The sequence below is a fragment of the Pleurodeles waltl genome, chromosome 2_2, assembly GCF_031143425.1.
Source record: "Pleurodeles waltl isolate 20211129_DDA chromosome 2_2, aPleWal1.hap1.20221129, whole genome shotgun sequence".
NCBI lineage: Eukaryota > Metazoa > Chordata > Amphibia > Caudata > Salamandridae > Pleurodeles > Pleurodeles waltl.
In genome coordinates, this window is record NC_090439.1 from 973,729,303 (window position 1) to 973,749,314 (window position 20,012).

Genomic DNA, 20,012 nt, shown 5'->3' on the forward strand with positions numbered 1-20,012 from the left:
GCTCTCACTGTAAGAGCTGACACAGACAAAAAAAGCTTGCCAATACTGTCAAGTCACCTACCCTCTTTGTCCAGAGGCACTAATATTTGCGCTGAAGGATTTCTGGAACTACGTTGTGCTGCCTGTGTGAACACTGAATGTGGTTTAGGATGTCCAGTAAGACATGCAGGAGCCTCCTCCGGGGCCTTATATTTTTTTATCTTGGTGCCATAGGGCCCCAGCAACTGTGGTTGGGTTATGCATCACTTTTATGAGTTTATCCCAGATATAATCAACATGGCCATAGCCCTAATGCTTTTACCAAAGGGCTCTTTAAAATCATAAATGAAACAGTCCATTCGATTCATAGGAATGGACAGTTCAAACCTTCTTGATGTTCTTTCAAGTAGGCTGTGGAATCCCCCAATGCCTTCTGGAGGGGAATCCACAGGAGGTAGTGATGGAGATGATGGTGTCGACAGCAGATAATCATTTCATTTCGAGTTATCCGAGTTTACAATCTTCCCTGTCATCATCAGAAGACATGGGATCTTGGAGGGGAGAAGTCTGCGAAAAATGTTGTAGCGAAGCAGAAATCAGTTGTGGCATTGGAGCTTGTGGAGGGTGGGGGAACGGGAGTACAGATGAAGGTTTTGCCTGTAGAGAAGTGGGTGTAGTGATAAGCGATGCAAAACACCTTCTGTAATCAGCATCTATTGTACGTCAGTCACCAATGAAGAGGGAAGACATACCCACTTTTTCTTGATACTGCTGATGGTATTGTTCCTCAGGGGTATAGTACAACTGTGCATAATATCAGCCTTCATCGTAGTCATCCTTCTGACACTTGATGTGTAACTCAGAAGGGCTGTGAGCCATTCTGAAGTGGCCACCATCATTACACTAATCCTCATCTAACAGATGTCCAGGCAGTAATGGTAACACTTTGCTTGCAGAAGTCTGAACAGGTGTAAGTTATTTGGATTTGTCTTGTTTCTCGACGCCGCTCGTGCCGTAGTTGACGGGAGAACCATCTATGTCATCAGCGATGTTAAAGTTATCTTCAGCTTCGATGGGCTAGGTGATGGACTCGTCTATGAGGTCACTGTCGTGAAAGATGACATTGCTGACCGAGTGGAAATGGTAATGGTTGTGGCCGTTGTCGATGCTGCAGTGAAACTGTTGTCAGCAGAGGTGACAAAGCTTTTCTCGTTGACTGAGTAACTACGCGATTTTTCCATCAACGATGCGGATGAAGGCTTTTTAAAAGAGTGTCTGACCTGTGGTGGAGGTGTAGGAGGCTCATACCTGGAGATATTTGTAAGGACAGTTGATTTTTTTTCTCCTTTTGCGTCAAAGAAGTCTCACTTTCATGTGCTGATCTGAATGAACTGCGCTCTCTGAGTGGACTTTGAGGATTTCTAAGGTGGCTCCAGAGATGATGAATCCTCACTGACACCAGCTCCTTTCTGGTCTTACGTTTTCAGGAGCCATAGCAGTAGCCTTCCTTCACAGCTCCTCAGAATATTGGTAGAGAATGTCCGACATATTTTACAGTATTTTACTTTATGCAATGGACAGAGGCAGTAAATATACTCCTGATGAGGATCATCAGAGTAAAACCTCTTTTTACCACAGTTAGCACAGTCTCTCAATAGGCTCTTTCTTGCTTTTTCTGACATGATGAAGTCAGATTTTGAGCAAGATAAACAGGACTAGGAATACCTCTGTATAGGTCTGGAAAGGAAATTGCTTACTTACCTGTAACAGTAGTTCTCCAGCATTGGTATCTTTTATAGATTCACATGCTTGAATCATCCCGTCGTCGACGTGGGAGCCCCACAGTAACCTTAAATATACATACCAGTAAGAGTATTATACTAGGCCTCAATGGCCTATACAGGCACTATTATAGCCTATCCATGTTCTTTTATTTAAAAAAAATAAAAAATAACCCTGAACTACAACCAATCAAGCGATAGCACCCTCTAGAACACTCCCAACAGAGGCTGTTTCCCTCAGAGTTTCCCGTACGAGTGTGAAGTACATAGTCTTAGAAATAAGGGGAGCCTCTGAGGGGAGGAGGGTGGGTCGCATGTAAATATATGAAAGATACAAATACTGGAGAGCTACAGTCACAAGTAAGTAACCAATTTTCTTCTCCAGTATTGGAACATTTAATAGATTCACATGCTTGAATTAGAGTAGTGGACAGCTGTATCATTTATTCTAGCCATAACATCGATAACATTAGGAATGATGCTACATTCAGCTAATATTAGAAAGCAATATACATATGTATTGAGAATGAGAAGAACAATAACAACAATAATGATATAAGCAAGAATAATAGCAATATTAACAACAATAACATTAGACAATTATAGATCCATACCTTTCAAGTGGAAGGTGGGATAACCAGAGAAGCTCACCTTAATGGAACAGATGTCTTAGCACTGCGTGCCCAACGGCTGTATCCGTTTTGTTCGTCTCATCCAGGCAGTAGTGCTTTGTAAAAGTATGTTGGCTGGACCATGTTGCTGCCCTGCAAATGTGTTGCAGGGGTACTCCCGCGAAGAGCGCTGCTGATATGGCTATTGCTGTGGTAAAGTGGGCCTTACCCTCACTGTGCAGCGATTTTCCTGCCTGGGCATGACAGAATTGTGTAGCTAATCTGATCCACCAGTCAATGCTCTGCTTAGATATCACAAAGCCTTTTCTTGCATCTCCATATACTACGAATAGCTGATCAGATTTTCAAATGCTCTGTGTTTTATTTATTTTTTACATAAAACTTTGAACATCTCCTTACATCTAGCGAATGCAGCGCTTTCTCCGCAACATTCTGTGGATTAGGAAAAAAGTTCTTAAAACCACTGGCTCATTTAGCTGGAAGTTTGATGGTACTTTTGGTATAAACTTAGGGTTTGCTTGAAGTATAACACCATTTGGAGTGAACTGAAGAAAATGTTTCTTGATGGTGAAGGCTTGTATGTCACTCACTCTTTTTGCTGATGTGAGAGCTAGTAAAAGCGACGTTTTCCAAGAGATTCATTTTAACTCTGACCTGTGGACTGGTTCGTAAGGATGCTTCCTGAGTTGTCCTAACACCATGTTTAAAGACCATAACGGTGGAGGTTTACGTGCCGGTGGAAATACTCTAAAAAGGCCCTTGAGGAATTGTTTTAAAATCATGGCAGAATATAGTGAGGAGGTCTGCTGAGAGCGGCGAAATCTTGAAATTGCCGCCACATGTACCCGTATTGAGGAATAAGAAAGCCCAGATTTTGCTAAATGTAATAAATAAGGAAGTATTTGTTCCAGAGATGATGGCATAGAATGCTTCCATTTAAGTTTATACGTCTTACTGGTGGGTGCCCGCTCTGCCTTTGGCTTGGGCCAATATTTCTTAACATTCCGATAAAATGTTCAAGGTGGAGTATTCACTGAATTCAGTAGCCAGACCAGTAAAGTGTAGAGATGTAGGATCCAGATGCCTGGCCCTGGTGCATGGCCAGTAGGGCTGATGTCTGCCTGAGTAGAACATGTGATTGTTCCGAATATAAAAGGAGTTCTGTGAACCAGAACTGTCTGGGACACCAGGGTGCCATTAGGAGGAGACGGCATCCCTCTGCTTTCATTTTGCTATTTACTCTGGGGATGAGCGGAATTGGGGGAAAGCTTAGGCATAGATTCCTGACCATGTCATCAAAAAAGCATTTCCCACGACCCTTTTTGGGGATGCCAGCTTGCGTAATATGGGCATTTCTTGTTCTTGTATGTGTCAAAAAGATCCAGATTCGGCTTGCCCCACTTTTGGAAAAGTTGGTTGAGAACTTGTTGGTCGAGTTCCCACTCGTGATAAGGGATGAATGTCCTGCTCAAAGAGCTCGCTAGGAGGTTGGCTTGTCCTGGCAGGTGTTCTGCTTACAGAGAAATTTGATTTTCTATGGCCCATTCCCATATGCTCTGAGCTTGACGTGAAAGGTCCAAAGACTTTGTGCTGCCCTTTTTGTTCAGGTAAAAGATACTTGTGGTATTGTCCTTTCTGATAAGAATTTTTGAGTTTCGTATTTTTGGTAAGACAGCCTTCAGTCCCAGATCTATTGCTTTCAGGTCCAGTTAGTTTATGTGAAGCTGTTTGTCCTTTTGTGTCTAGTTGCCACTTATGTGTAGATTTTGAAGGTGGGCAACCCAACCTTCGAGCAACGCATCTGTCATTATTTATTCTGGCACTTGTTGAAGAAAAGAAAGGCCCTTGGATACGTTTGACTGTTTTTCCCACCAAGACATGGCTGTTTTCATTTCCAATGTGATCTGAATTAGATCGTCGAAGGAGCCATTCACTTGGAGCCACTGAGTGTCTAGTTTTTCCTGCAGAGGTCGCATATGCAGTCTGCAATTTGGGATCAGTGGAATATATGAAGAAATCATTTCCATAAATGATTTAGGATTCTGAACTGAAAGAAACTTTTTTGTTGATAGCTTTTGAGCCATTTTGGAAATCTTTCGCTGTCTCTCTTGAGATGGAAATGTTTTGCTTTGGATAGTATCAAGTATTGCTTCTAGGAAATTCAGCTTCTTTGTAGGATGGAAGTGTGATTTGCAATAGTTGATGGCAAGGCCTAGAATTTTGAACAACTGGAGGCAAGTGGATGTGTGCTTTAACATCTGAGTTCTTGTGGATGCCTTTATGAGCCAGTCGTCCAAATATGGAAAGACTTGTATCCCCAGCTGACATGGGTGAGCCGCTACTGGAGCCAGCACTGTGGTAAAAAGTTCTAGGGGCCGATTTTAATCCAAATGGAAGGGCTCGAAACTGTAGATGTATACCAGCTACCTTGAACCTGAGAAATTTCAGATGGTTTCGATGTATTGGGATATGGAAATACACATCTCCGGAGGTCTAGAGATGTCATGTGATTTCCTATGTTCAAGAGGCACAGAATGTCCTGAAGTGTTACCATGCAAAACATTTGTTTTTTCAAGAACTTGTGTAAGGCCCTCAAATCGAGTATGGGACACCAATCTCCCGAAGGCTTTTTTACTAGGAAAAACCAGGAATAGAATCCCCGGTTCCTGTGCAGAACTGGAGCAACTTCCATTGCCCCTTTGTGTATCATTGAATATTCTTCTTTGAGAAGCTGTTTTAACCATGGAGGTGATGGTCCTGATGGAGGGGTATCTGGAGGCTTCTGAATGAATTCTAGAATATGTCCCCTGGATATTATATCTAGTACCCCCTTGTCTGATGTTATCCTTGACCACCGAAGGGTGTGGTAAGTGATGCGGCCTCCAATCTTTGAAACATAGGTGCGGCTGGTATGAATGCGTGGTCATTGTTTTCTGCCTGTGTCTCTGCCATGGGCAGTGGTTCTTCCCCCGGGGGTGTCTATAGGCAGCTGTAGGTGGTAATCTGTATTGCTGCTGCTGTTGTCCGTACTGCTGTCAAAAACATGTTTGAGCTGTTTGGTATTGTGGTCTATATGTTTGGAAGCCACCACGAAAGGAGTAACTTCCCCTGCTTGAAGCTCCTCGAAATGGCTGTCTTCTGTACTGCAGCGTACCTGTCTGTATCCGCCTATAGGGATTGTAACATCTCATCCACATGCTTGCCGAACAGGCATTCCCCGTCATATACCATATCAAGTATTTTGCTTTGTACCTCTGGCCTAAAAGAGGTAGATTTCAGCCAGCCCTGTCTGCACAACACCGCTGCCCCCGCAAGTTGTCTAAATCCCGTCAGTGAGATAGCAATTGCACAATCAATTACCTTCAGCTACGATCCGCTCTCCCTCCTGCAACACTTTTTTTGCCTCTAGTTTAGTGTCCACGGGCAAGAGGTCAATTTAAGGGGACATGTCTGCCCACATTTGTCAGTTGTATCTGCCTAGAATGGCTAACGAGTTGGTAGCTTTAACTGTTATTGCTACGGCTGAGGAGAATCTTTCTCTTATGTTATCCAGACGGCGGCGTCCTCTATCTGTCGGGGATGATATTGGTGTTGAAGGGTTTTACGAGCAGCGTTGCGCCACCCAAGATACCACGGAATCCGGCTTCTGTTGCACAATTAAATAAGCTGGAGAATCTTCTAGGGCTTTATACTTTTTCTCCAAACGCGGGATCTGGGAAGGTACTGTAGCTGGGTTTTTCAATGCTTTCATTCCTTCTTGCCATATAAAGTCAAGAGTGGTCGGAGTTGCTGGTACTGAGGGTGGAAATTTTCTGTAGTAGTCATGCAATATTTTTTGGAGATCTGACACGAATGACCTTGGCATAGGGTCAGAGGTGTCTGTATCACCATATGCAGAATATGACGGATCTGGTTGGACTTTTGCAGAATAATAACTGTTTTAATATTGATCATCCTCATCCGGGTCCTGACATGTTATGTTAAGTTGTGACGGTCTGCTGGCCACTCCAAACATTCAGTCACCTTGAGAATATCCGTCACCGTTGTCATCTAATAGGTGTTGAGGAGGATACTGTAATACCTTACTTGGTGAGGTATGCATTGGTAGGATTGGAGATGCTTTCTTTGCTACAGTTATCAATGATAAAGGGAGAAACCTTGACATTCCTGTAGTGGTCATCGTCGGATCAGTCGTCGATGCTTCTCTCGTCGCTGTGTCCGTTCTCGACGAGCCTGTCTCGGGGTCTTTGATTTGTGTCTCGTTGACAGGTCTGATGTCGATGCATTCTTAGGGCGTTTGTCTCTCGTCAACGATTTCCTTCTCGGCGCGTGCGTAGCTGATGGTTAAATAGTCGTCGAAGGTGCTCTTTTGCAGATTTTAGCTGTTATGATCATCGTCTACGATAGTGGTGACGACGTTACTATCATAGGGGACACTGCTGTGGTGATGGTCGACATGATCGTCGTCGTTATTGCTGTAAACATGGTCGTCAACAGTGTAGACGTCGATGAGCCTTTTTTGTCAGAGTATTTTTTCGGTTTTCTCCTCGGTGACAAAGACAGAGAAGCACTTTTTGGAGGTGCTTTTTTCCCCAAAGTTGTTATAGGTTTTGAGTGCACCTTTTCAAGGCTTTTAACTGGGTTTCTGACTATGATGAGGCATAGCTTTCTTGGCCTTTTTGTTTTTCTAAAGAAAGGTGCTCAGAGTTTTTAAAAACTTTCTCTGGCGGTTCTGCAGAAAGCCTTTCTTTACTTTTAGGCCTCTTTAGGGATTGAGAAGTCTGTGTGGAGGCCTCACGCTCCTCAGAAGATGTGTATTACATAGCCTTCTGCTTTTATAGCCATAATAAAAGCCTACCCTCTCGGTCTTTCAGGGTTTTATGACTGAAGGTGCGACAAATTTTGCAATCTCTCACCTTATGGTCTGGATGTAGGCAGTAGATGCACTTCTTGTGGGGGTCATCAATATGAAGTCTTTTTCTCTCACAATTGTCACAATTTCTGAAAAGTATTTTTTTTAGTTTGTTGGGACATCCTGTCCACTGGAAATCCAAGATATCTGAAAGAAATTTTCCTGTAAGAATAGCTGCAAAAAAAGAAACTGAGCAGAGCTCAGGGAGACTCCCTTCACACAATGTGCAGTAGAAAATCTGAGGGAAACAGCCTCTGATTGGTTGTATTTCAGGCTTGGTTGTTTTTTTTATAAAAGAACATGGATAGGCTATAACAATGCCTATATATGAGGCCTAGTGTAATACTCTTACTGCTATGTATATTTAAGGTTACCATGGGACTCCCACCTAGACGACTGGGATGATTCAAGCATGTGAATCTATGACAGATCCAATACTGAAGAAGATATAATTTCCAAATCCTCCATAGAATAAGTCTGGAACAGGAAGCTTAGTAGAGCTCAGTGGAGACTCCCTTGCACGATGTGTGGTAGAAAATCTGAGGGACCAGAACTTCGCACAGGAGTGATTTACAGGTGGTGCAACCTGATTCATTAAGATTCAGGTTTAATCCTTTTTAAATAATGACTGATACGTTACTAAACTGAAAGGCCTGGGGGCCTTTATAGTCTATCTATGCCTATCATGGAATTGCTTTTTTAAGGTACTGGGGACTCCCATCTTGACAACAGGGAATGATTCAGGCATGTGAACCTACTTGAGTAACTATGTGATCCTTGGCACATTCATTTATTTGCATGTGATTCACTTTCTTTTTCCACAAAATTGCCAGCATGTAGAAACAGACTTATGTTGCTTAGGTAAATTATATGAAATGTACTTCTTTATTAATTTTTCTCTGAAGTGTTATGAAAATGTGTTTAACCTAAAATTACTGTGACATTCCGTTCAAAAATTAAATGCCATCACGGCTGAGCATGAAATCCAAATAAAAACAGCTAAAATGTGAAATGAGTCCAGGATAATGAGAACATATAGAGGCAGGGAGAGAAGCCCGAACAGAATGGGACTTTCATTCGTAGTGAACCCAAGAAGCCCAAATAAGACCAAGAAAGTTGGAAGAAGCAGATGCTGAATGCTATGCCAAGAGTGTCATTTAAGGATGAGTAGCAATTGCAACCCCTATGCTGTTGCTTGCAGCGTCTGCGTACTGATACCCAAACCCTGTTACTAAAATATTGATTTTTAAAATGAAGCATACCCATTGTGTGATAGTTTTAATGGGAGGGTACTTGTGACTCTTACTAATCACTATTTTCAGTATTCATTAACATGCTACAACCTCTTTTCAATAATTGTTACAGAAAAAGTACAAAGGCTTCAATTTTTTTCCATGCAACAATCCTTGCTAATGTCAGCCAATCCCGTTCACCACCCCATGTTCTTTCAACCAACTGGAAGCTGGGCCGCATTTTACCTAGGGCCTGACAGTCACAAGGGAAACATGGAGAGCTAATGAGAAGGCAAGGGAAAGCTAAAGAGGAACACAGGAGGCTATGAAAAGAGCTAAGGCTTGGGAAGTCGTGGGTTTAACAAAGGAGAACACGAGGGACTAGTGGGGAGAAATGAGTCATCAAGGAGGAGACTGCTCTCCTCATGGTTAGACGTAGTGGCTACAGGAAACATTAGGCCATGTGGAAGATACATGTAGACAGTGGAGTTAAGGACACCAGTCAGTATTAAATTGCATCATGGGGCTCAGCCAAAAAAGGCCTATTTGAAAAAAATACCATTCATGGTGCCTTACAACAGAATTTGCATTTTTTCTGTAACTTTTAGCATTTGATCTAGAAATTACTTGATTTATTGGCTACTGTGATGTTTTAATCCTCTTCCATGATGTCACGTCTTGTAGTGCTCGCAAAGTCATCTGGGTCAACACTACATCTGATATTTGCACTGTAAGGACATCACAGACACCGCCCAGAAGTACTTCACAATCAGGTTGCTCTCAAACCTATAACAAGCATAGGAAAAGCCAATAGGGCTTGCCTATGGAAGAGCTACTGCTTTGCCAAAGTGTTTTAGCCATGTTATACACTGGTGAAGCTGCTGTTCAGCGTGGCTAAAAGTTAGTGGCATAGAGCAGAGAGGTGCATAGTGTTGTAAAGTGGAGTAGAGTGGATGGCAAAGAGGGGAGTAGAGTGAGTGGCACAGAGTGTTGTGAATTGGAGTGGAATCATGTAGTGTGGCATACAATTCAGTGGCTGAGTAGAGCAGAATGGTGTTGAGTACATCGGGACATAGTGTTTCAAAGTAAAGTGGCATACATTGTAGTGGCATAGAATGCAGTGACAGAATTCAGAACCATTCAACACAGCATTGTAGAGTGCAGTTGCACAGATTAAAGTGATGCATAGTAGGCACATAGACTGCATTGGCATAGAATGCAGTAGTGCAGAGTAGAGTGGCATGGAGTTCGGTAACGTTGAGTGCAGTGTTGCAGAGCAGGGTGTCAGAGTGAAGTGGTATAGAGTGGCACAGAGAAAAGTGACGTTAAATACAATGGTGAAGAGCAGAATGTAATGGTGTGGAGTGCAGTGGTGCACAATGGTTCAGAGTAGAGCGAAGTGACATGCATTGGTGTGGGGTAGAGCAGAGTGAAGTAGAGCAGAGTGAACTGGTGTATAATGGCAAAAAGTACAATGGCATAGAATTCAGCTGACTACAATGCAGCTTTGTAGAATGCAGTGATGTAGGTTAGAGTGGTGCACGGCAGCGTCCAGTGGTGAAGAGTAGAGTGGTAGAATGCAGTGGCGTAGAATACAGTAGTGTACAGTGAAGTGATGCAGAATAGAGTGGCAGAGTGCAGTGGCATACAGTGGTGCAGTGGGGTGTAGATTGCAGTAGCATAGAGTGGCGGAGAGTATAATGGCATGGAGTGGAGTGAAATGGCGTAGAGAGCAGTAGAGTGACGTAGAGTTCACTGGCAGAGTGCAGTGATGCAGAGTAGAGTGTCAGAGTGCAGTGGAGTACAGTAGCATAGAGTGCACTGGCATAGAGTGGGTTAGAGAGCAGTGGTGCAAACTACAATAGTGCAGAGTAGAGTGCAGAGGCATAGAGTACAGTGGCACATAGTGGATTAGAGAGAAACTGGACAGCCTATAAGAAAGCTAGAAAATAGAAAGACAGAAAATGTGAGTTACAAACCACAAAGCCAATGAGAAGCAAGTGGCAGAATGCATTTCTAGGGAAGCTTTCGGTATGTCCAAAAGATGCCTTCAGCAAACCAGACAGCTGCACTGTCTGGTAGACTTCGACCTAAAAATGGCTTAATCAGATTTTGCAAGTTGTTATATTCACACAATCATACTGTGGTCCAATAATTGAAAGAACGCAAAGAAATCTGGAATAGCAATTATAGTGCGAGAAGAAAGACTGAGCAAGACACTATGTGGAAACTGTGCTGGAGCAAATGTTTTGTGAATGTAGTTCTAAAGTCCAGCATCCCCAGTATTGCACACACCTATAAGCCCCCACAGCTATAAGCTTGTTTAAAGTAGTTGTGTTGCAAATTGAAGTGTTAGTATAAAATCTCTCTAGCTTCTACGAGCTCCATTATTGTAGTGCATAATATAGCCACAAAAGTAAAGAGAAACAGGCCAGAATGATTCCAATAAGTGGTTCAACCTAGACCTGGCCAATCTGAAAAGGATGGGTCTAAAATTTTATGACAGCGGAGAAAAAGGCAAGCAAAATTATGACAAAGAAAAATGTAAAGCTTACCATTGGGAATATCACAGAGGCCTTGAGAAAAGCAAAGGCAGCTCAATTTGTGGCATGAATCCACAAGGCTTTAAACCATTTTCGGAACAACATTAAAGAAGGTTACTGATGAGCATGAGGTGTTAAAATGCTCCTGTCATCTCAACCAACACTATGAAAATGTGAATAATTTGTGTGAAAACAAGATCCGAAAGACCAAAACTAAGACCCCTGTTAAGCTGGAAAGCTCATCTTAAACAGAAGTTGAACCCACCAACATCCACTGTCCTCGTTGTTACAACAGTTGTCTCAAGCAGCTGTACAAAGCAGCGCATAAGCTTAAAACCTGAAACTTTCTAATCGCCCCTTGCTCAGGTCACCACAATAAGTGACCTCTTCAATACGCCAAATCTTATCCAACAAAGATTATAAATGTTCTCTCCACAAGGTATTTATGTCCAATGTCCTACATGAGCAATACTTTCACCGCTGATGAGGAAAACACATTAGAACACCTCAACTTCATATCTACTGCTATCATACCTCTTTTTAGCATTATCAAGCTGCAAGATTTTTTAGGATCAAATAACATTACGCATGACAGATAATTGTTTGATCTAGTTTCGGAAGCCACTTGCAAACTACACGAAGTAGTTAGGAATCTTGGAGTGTGATTTGAGAAATCTATACTTTGACCATCAAATCTCAACTGTTACTATAAACACCACTTTTTTGGCTCCTGAGAATGATACTTTTACTTCCCCAGCTACTAAATCACACAGAACTGATTAGAGTGGATTACTGCAACACTACCCATGAAGAAGCCCCAAAGAAAGATCTGGAATCTACAGCGACTTCAAAACCAGACACCAAGATTCTGATTCAACCTTCAGAAAGACTGCATTACTCCAGCTCTCAAAGCCATTCACTGGACCCGAGAGCCCCAGAGAATACATTTCTAACAACTTTGTACCATTTTCAAAACTAGGAGGATCATGGTCATAAATACCTAGATGTTTTTACCAAACTATCCACCAAGTTGATCCCTGAGGTCCGACAGTGGAAACCTGATTCCAGAGTTTAAAATCAACTGCAGGCGCATGGAGGCAGAACTATCCAGGTAATAGCAGCACAGCCCTAGAATGGTGGCACCTACATCCAAGTTCTCAACCAAATCTGTCTGGCTTCAAAAAACAACTGAAAATAAGGCTCATCAGATTATCCGTTAACCCCCACAACAACACTGGGACTAGACACTATTCAAAAATAGACAGCGCCCTACTTAGTTCAAGTAGATCAATGCGATTCCTGAATCTGAATAAGACATATCATTGTGGCCTCATTGATATGGCTTCATGAAATAGAAGGAAGGGCTGAGTCCTGTCAGTAAATGCAAACAACTACACTATCAGTGCTACTAATGGTTAACAGTCCAAGGTTGTCCTGCTTTACACCAAATAAATAAAGGGATGAAATCCCAGGAACCTTTTCAAACGTGATGATTTCTAAAAGAAATTGTTGCTTCTCAGATCCATAGACAACCAACGCTACTGCCAAATTTCAACTCACCTTCATCCTATGCACTGCACATAACTCGATCAGTACAATTATGACTCTTTACAAACAATTTTACTGTGATCTTTAGTACAGAGGCAATTCCATGTTTTTTTCTTTTTTTTTTTTTAAGTAAAACCATTTTTCTGAATATAAATGCCACATGCATTAATAAAATGTTCTTACTGTTGAACACCTGAGCATTAAAATGGGAAAAATCAAAAAGAGAAAAATGGAGGGGTATAGAAGGGACACAGAGCATCTCCTTGGAAAGGATCTGGCAAGGTGAAGAGTGTTACTGGCAACAGATGAACATACAATAAAACATCCAAGTGATCTTAATCTATTTATTAACCATAGTAATTAGCAAATGCTCCCACATTATCTATTTGTTAGGGCTGTCTTCTATGTTAAACAAGGGTAGAAACAACTACGGTTCATGAGTGAAATGAATCCGCCAGTCAGTCAAGGTGATTTCAACCCCAAAAATCCAGTGTTGTATTGAACAATAAGTATCCGGCACTAGGCTAGCTAATAAGACAGAATCTTGTTGCTATGAAGGCAGGGTGATGCAAAAGTTGTTAAAACCATGTTGTAAACTAGCATCCTAGCTGAGAGACTGGTGTGGATGACAATTTATTTTCAGTATAGACATGGCAAAATGTAGTTTGGCTTCGGACCATTTTAAAAGGATGCTGGAACAGAACATTTTAGAACAATAAATTTAAAACAGACATTTAAACAATGTATTCTAAAAAGGTATCACCCTTTAGGGTCACAGAGGTGGAATGAAACAAGAATCTCAATGGGTTATTGGGGCGGCAGTAGTACTTGCTACATCACTATCTCGAGTGGTTATCATAAACACAGAAAGATTACATTACACTACAAGGGTAAAAAAGTAGAATATGTGACTACTGGTAGGCAGAGAATAAGGAAGGTCAGCCCAGACAAGGGAGGAAAAGGCATGTGTAGCTCTGTATCAAATGTGGGAAACCTGTCGCAAAGAGTCCTGAAAAACATCAGTGGGGCAACATTTTTATCCTGTAGACAAGATGTTTTTGAAGAAAGGAATAGAATTCATGTTCAAAGTAAAACAGAAGGGACATTTTTGGGAACTTTGACAAAAATCTTCCCCTTTTTCCTGAAAGACCAAATAATGCATTTGAGAACCAAAGAACATTAATAAACGCTTGAAGATATTAAATTAATTAATAGGATGAATAAACAGGCAACTACGAACTAAAGCGGGAATCTGTGTGAAGCCACTGCTTTACATCTTTCCATGTCACAATAGAAAAACAGTATCAAATGACAGGAGAAGTTCCAGATATGTACAAGAGTTACAGAAGCAACAATAGCTACTCTTTTGGTAGTATGGGTTCCTCGAAAGATGACTATATTAGATCTGCTAGACACCAGCTTGAATTTTGATTTGCGGCACAGGATTTGTTTTCTTTCTTCAACCATTCATTTCCCAGAAAATAAAACAATGCAGCCAACCATAATGTCTTGACTCGATTACACAACATTCCTTTATCCAGGTCTTCTGAAATCCTCAATCATGCAACTCTAAGTTGTCTTTAGTCCAGATTTGTAGCTTTATTTAATATCCTAAAACTCAATCACCTGACCATCAGGAGCATTCTCTGACTTCATGTCCTTTTTCCTTACTCAAAATTGCATGTACTAAAAAGCCTTGAAATACAGCAGGTAAAACAACTAAAGTTGGGCTGCGCATGTTCGACTGAACTAGCATCTACTGTTCAACCAAAGAACACACTTTAAATATGAAGGTGATTTCTGTATTGCAGTACAAAGAAACATTATTATAGATGCTCTGCTACACATCCATATTTCACCAAATCACGGGAAACTCAGTATTCACCTAACCACATCCCTCCTCTTACAGGATCCCTATACACCTAAATGGCATGTATGTGTGTACGTATGGGGGGGGGGGGGGGGTGTGTGTGTGTGTGTGTGTGTGTGTGTGTGTGTGTGTGTGTGTGTGTGTGTGTGTGTGTGTGTGTGTGTGTGTGTGTGTGTGTGTGTGTGTGTGTGTGTGTGTGTGTGTGTGTGTGTGTGTGTGTGTGTGTGTGTGTGTGTGTGTGTGTGTGAATGTGGGTGCATGAACACACTGATTAGCTGCTTCCACTATAGTTATTCTCCATAGTTATTGCATTAACTTTTCTACTCTGCTTAAGTAGCATACTCTCGCACTGTAAAACATGCAGAATCGTATGTTATCAAACCGAGAGCAAAGAGCTGATGTATCGGGACTTCAGCTGTAACTGGTGGACCACTGTTTTACTGGCTCCATTTTCATTGATAGCTGGACCGGATTGTAATAAAATGTCTTCTGTGATGTGAACTTGTACACTAGCCTGTTATATTGTATAATATGCGACTGCTAAATAAAAAATAAAAAAAACGCCCCACCTCTTTTCGGCCAATATGTTTCAATCATCTTTATCTGAATACACATTCATATTTTTTATTCCTCAAAATGTTTTTCAATGAATTACTTGAGGGCTACTGTTACATGGTATATGTTTGGGAGATGGGTGGAATGTGCAGTAGTGATTAGGAGATGGGTATTTTTTCATAACATTTTAGATAAACTCTCTATATTCCACAAATGAAACAGAAGCAGACAGGTAAACTAATGGGTAAAATGTTAGATTTAAATTAGTCATAGTTTCGATATCATAGGTTCGGTATCCAGGCATAGGCTGAATTCATGTCCAAAATTCTACAGACCAACTCTCGGATTCTTGCTCATTTCAGAAGCGAGTATACTCTAAGTCATAGCTGCTTTTAGTAGCTGACCAACTTCACAAGCAAGAAGTGAGAGCAGACAGTAATATTTAACTAAGGTTATGACTGGGACAGGATTGAACAAACTCATGTTACCAGGTAAGACAGTTATGCATTATGCCTCAGGCAAGGATCGAATACTATCATGTTCAAAAAGTCAACATCCAACCTACTGTAAATATTAGCACAAAATATGAACTTACACTGGCCAGAAGAATGTTCCCGCCTTCACCCCTTGCTTGGTAGCCGTAACCCAAAGCTAAAGAGAAAAAAATAGAATTATGGTAGATTGAAGAGCGTGCTTCAGGGAAGGCAAAAGTACAACATTACTTTTCCAAGAGCAACCAATACACGTCATAAGTTCGACCATACTTTAAGGCAGCCAACCCACTTCCCAAACAAACGCTACCTATTCTGTCTTTGGGAAGGTTTCTATTACCAAGAAACTATTATTATCCTGGTTTCCATCCCATGCCATCATAAAACAAAGAAATTATGGCCTGTACAGTTCCCAACTGGAAACTGTGTTCATATTAACCTAAAACCCTTTAGTTCTCATGAAAGGTTCCCACACAGTCTTGGCTAGGCTCATAAATTTGGAATTAAAAAACCTGTCTGAAATGTTTTTTTTTTTTTTTAAGTCTTAATGTAGCAACACCGTTATTAATGACTCCTTGTTACAAATCGGGCCTCTGACCAGGGCTTTAACAACATGTTATCAGGCTAACCAGGCATGTGTTAACATTTGCTTTCTGTTAAAGATACTACTGTAAACATTGCACATTTGCAGAAAATGGAATAAGCCACTGCTTGTGTGTTTCCAGTTTGGTATTCCATGAAAAAGGTTGTATAATTGTTACAGGAAGTGAAGAACTGTAATTTTCGACTGACAAACCCACAGCCAGAATTTATGATGCAAAAAGGCCACACGCCAAAGAAATACAACTTAACTTTAGCAAAATTACTACATTACCGTTTATTCACTTTCCTTTAAAGTAATATACCTGAAATAAAAGATTTACGCAGCAGTGCAACATAGTATACTGGTCAATTAAGAGCTTTGTTTTCATTAACAATATACAATGTATAGTTTCTTTTTCTCTCATCACTCATTTCCACACCTCGCAGACCCTCGTGTATACCTGCTGGAGGTGCCTCTGTTATATTTTTAATAGATGAAAAACAATTGCAGTTCTTTTTGTGTTTACCTCGAGTAATAAAAGGGCCCATTGTACTGTCCTCAGCGTGGTGAGACTGATCAGAATAAGAGAGGAAATTTAAAGGCCTGTTTATGAGTCAAGTGGAAGGAAACTACTGCATAGAATTTCGCTCCACTTGATACACCATTGCTATGTTTTTACACACCTGGTTTTATCGGCTGTTGGAGAACCCTAACTGGGAAAACTCTCATAAGGCTTTGGCTACAGCAGCAGACAAGCCTCATTTCATGTTTGTTCTTTAACGAGGGGACCATACACCACTTCCTCCTGCTAATAAGCCATACTCTCTTGTAGTCCTCTTTCTCACCTGCTTCTTCACCGACACCTATGTGGTAAATGTATGTGTGGAATAGAAAGGCGAATTCCATATGATTTTACAACCAGAAAAATCAGTCTCACATGGTTATTTACCATTCCATGGGGATTTACTCGTATTTGTATGGTAATGGTGCAAAGAACAAGTAACTTGCCTCCGGTAACGCTCTTTCTGGTGGCTATTCTATCTAGCTGCAGTTTCCACACCTAGGGAATATTCCCCCAAACATCAGACTGAATCAAGAAACTCAAAAGCAGTACTCATGAATGCCAATACTGACACTATTCTGCCCAGTAAGTGAACATCAGGGCACCTGTAAGTGCCACAAATGTGTGCTGACATCAGTTGCTTATAAAGACTTATCCACGACCTCAGACGCGGAGCCCATTGGCAATTTGGCTTGACTCGTCCAGAGAGATGAGCAGGTGCTGAGGAACCTGTTGTTAGATAGAGTATTCAACAGAAATAGCATTACCAAAGATAAGAAACTTGTTCTGCTCATTGATACTTCTAACCACAGATTCCGGATTGATTTAATATGTGCCATAGCAGTATGTCAGAAGGTGGTGGGTCTGTAGAATGGCTCAGACAAAAAGATCCTGCAGGGCTCTACAGGCAAAATTCCCATCTTGACAGATCTATCAAGGCAGTAGACTGTCAAGGCAGTAGTGCTTCATGAACGTGTGCACTGATATGTGTGCAGCTAAAATATATCCAGGAAAAGCACTCCAGAAGGTAGCACATTAACATCAGCCTTGGCTTCAGTGTAACGAGCCCTCAATCCTTCCGGTGACTGCTACTTAGCTACCATGTAGCACATTTTAATGCAGAGGACTATGAACCTAGAGGAGGCTCTTTTTTATGCTGGCTTGCCTTTCTTTGCCCTAGAGAAGTCCACAAAGAATTGATCATCCACCCAATGGCTAAATGTTTCTAGAACAAATATAGTGAACAGGAGCTGAACTAAAAAAGCTCCTTTCGCTCACTCATGTGACAAATGGACATTACTGCAACCACAATGACCATTTTCAGGGTCAAGAGACATAGTGGACAACTGTCCATTGGCTCAAATGGAGTGCACCTCAGAAAAGTGATAACTGAATTAAAGTCTCACTGAAGCTTCACAAAGGACTTTGGTGGAAACTTATGATGAAAGCCGTTAAGAAATCCTACAAAAGGTGATTTAAACAAAGAACGTTGTTCTGCCAACCTTAAGTTGATAGCTCTAAAAGTGTCCAAAGCAAGTACTTGCAGGGCCAACAACAAAATAAACAACTTTTCAAAACGTTTAGCTTGTACCAAGTCAATCTGGTGGGTGGCCATACCAAGTCACAAACTTGTCCCAGTGCCACAGTGAGCTGACTTCATAGATGGGTGATGGTTGCCAAAATAACAAACTACCTTGAAAGAAAGTTCAATGGAACCTAGCTGCCGCTGATCAATATCAGTGAATGGAGGTGCAGATTGAGAAGGCTCAGACACATGACCCTGGCCTGTTGCTGAGAAAGGTGATCTTCCCAAAGCAGCAGCTTGAGCGGAGGATAGGTGTTCAAGCCCTGACATTCTGGGTACCACTCTCACCTGGCCCAGTCCAGAGCCACTAGAATGACTTGGGCCTGGTCGGTCTTGATCTTCTTCAGCACTTGAGCCAGGAAGGGTAGAGATGGGAAGGTGTACAGGAGTCTCAAACTCTGCTCTGGGCAAAACGAGTCTCCCAGACAGAGTCTTCTTGGGAATTTTTATGTGCAAAAAAGCAGACGTTGTGCATTCTTCGAGGTGTCAAATAGATTGAGCCAGCGTTCTAACCATAACTTATTGCAGTACCACATGATGGTGGTGTTGTCTGAATACCTGTAAGAGCCTCCCTATAATGGATGGTAGAAAAGCATGCAAGTCAAATTGGATTGCATGCAACTCCAACAAATTCATGTGGGGTTGGTTTCTGCTGGAGACCAGCGGCCTCAGATATCTAACTTTCTCAGCTGGCCTTCCCAGCCCAACAGTGATGCATCCATCACCACTGGGTCGAGTAAGGAGACGAGTCTGTCACTAACACAATAGAGGACTAGCAGCCATCACTGCGTATCGTTTTCAGTCTCTTTGAAACCTGGATGGAATCTGATTCCTCTGGTTCTGTGTGAACTGGGGCTTCAGATTCCACTGCAGAGCCTGCATTGGTCAACTGGTGTGAGTAACTTGGAGTATGCAGAAGGCCAATAGTATCAAGTAGCCTCAACACCGTCTTCAGTGATTGGCTCCAAGAAAGAGGGTAAAACATCGGGATCATAGCTCAAATGTCCTGGACTCTCCAATCTAGGAGGAAGGCACAAAACTGCACTGTATCCTTGAAAGCTCCAATGAACAGAAGTGTATGGGGAATCAGGTATGACTGGGGCATGCCGATTGTGAACTCAAAAGATGTTAGAAGGTTCCCGTCATCTGGAGGTGGTCTATGACTGCCACCAAAGGACAGTAACCCAGGTAGGAGAAGACAGGCACACACACACAGCAAATTAAAAATGTTCCTGACCTACTGGGAACTGCAGATACCCCCTGTGGGTCTGCAGACTGGAGTGTGGAAATAAGCATCCTGCAGGTACAAGACTACCATCCATTCTCCAGGATTCAGGACAGACAAGACCTGGACTAGCATGAGCATCTTGAATCTGTCCTTCCTCAGGAAGGTGTTAAAAGGTGAGTGAACTAAGATAGGACTATGGCCTCCATCGTTACAAGGAATTAGAACTTAGAGCAGGAAGTGTCGCGCCGCGTGGTGCGGCGCGAGCCGAATGTTCGGCACAAGCCGGGCGTTCGGCTGGGGCCGCACAGCGCGTTTCTAAAACGCGGCGCGCCCCCAGCCTTTCATGCACTTTGAGGCCCCAGGCATTGCATGGGGCCTCGCTCTGTCGTTTTCCACCGCCTTGCTGGGGTCTCCTGACCCCCTTACCTGTTCTTCTTTCTTCCTTCTTGTCCTCTTTCTTTTCTTCTTTCTGGGGTCTTTTTGTTGTACTTTTTTTTATGTCTTCTTCCCT

At 42.0% G+C, this 20,012-nt stretch overlaps 1 protein-coding gene across 12 annotated transcripts in view; it reads right to left on the reverse strand.

The window, feature by feature from the left end:
* ENPP2 (ectonucleotide pyrophosphatase/phosphodiesterase 2) overlaps positions 1-20,012 on the reverse strand; it is a 636,665-nt gene that overhangs the window by 196,395 nt on the left and 420,258 nt on the right. For all 12 annotated transcript variants that reach the window (XM_069220669.1, XM_069220667.1, XM_069220665.1 and 9 more), the window contains exon 9: positions 15,648-15,703. In XM_069220669.1, the coding sequence (XP_069076770.1) occupies positions 15,648-15,703 (56 nt within the window). The remainder of the gene's footprint in view (positions 1-15,647; positions 15,704-20,012) is intronic.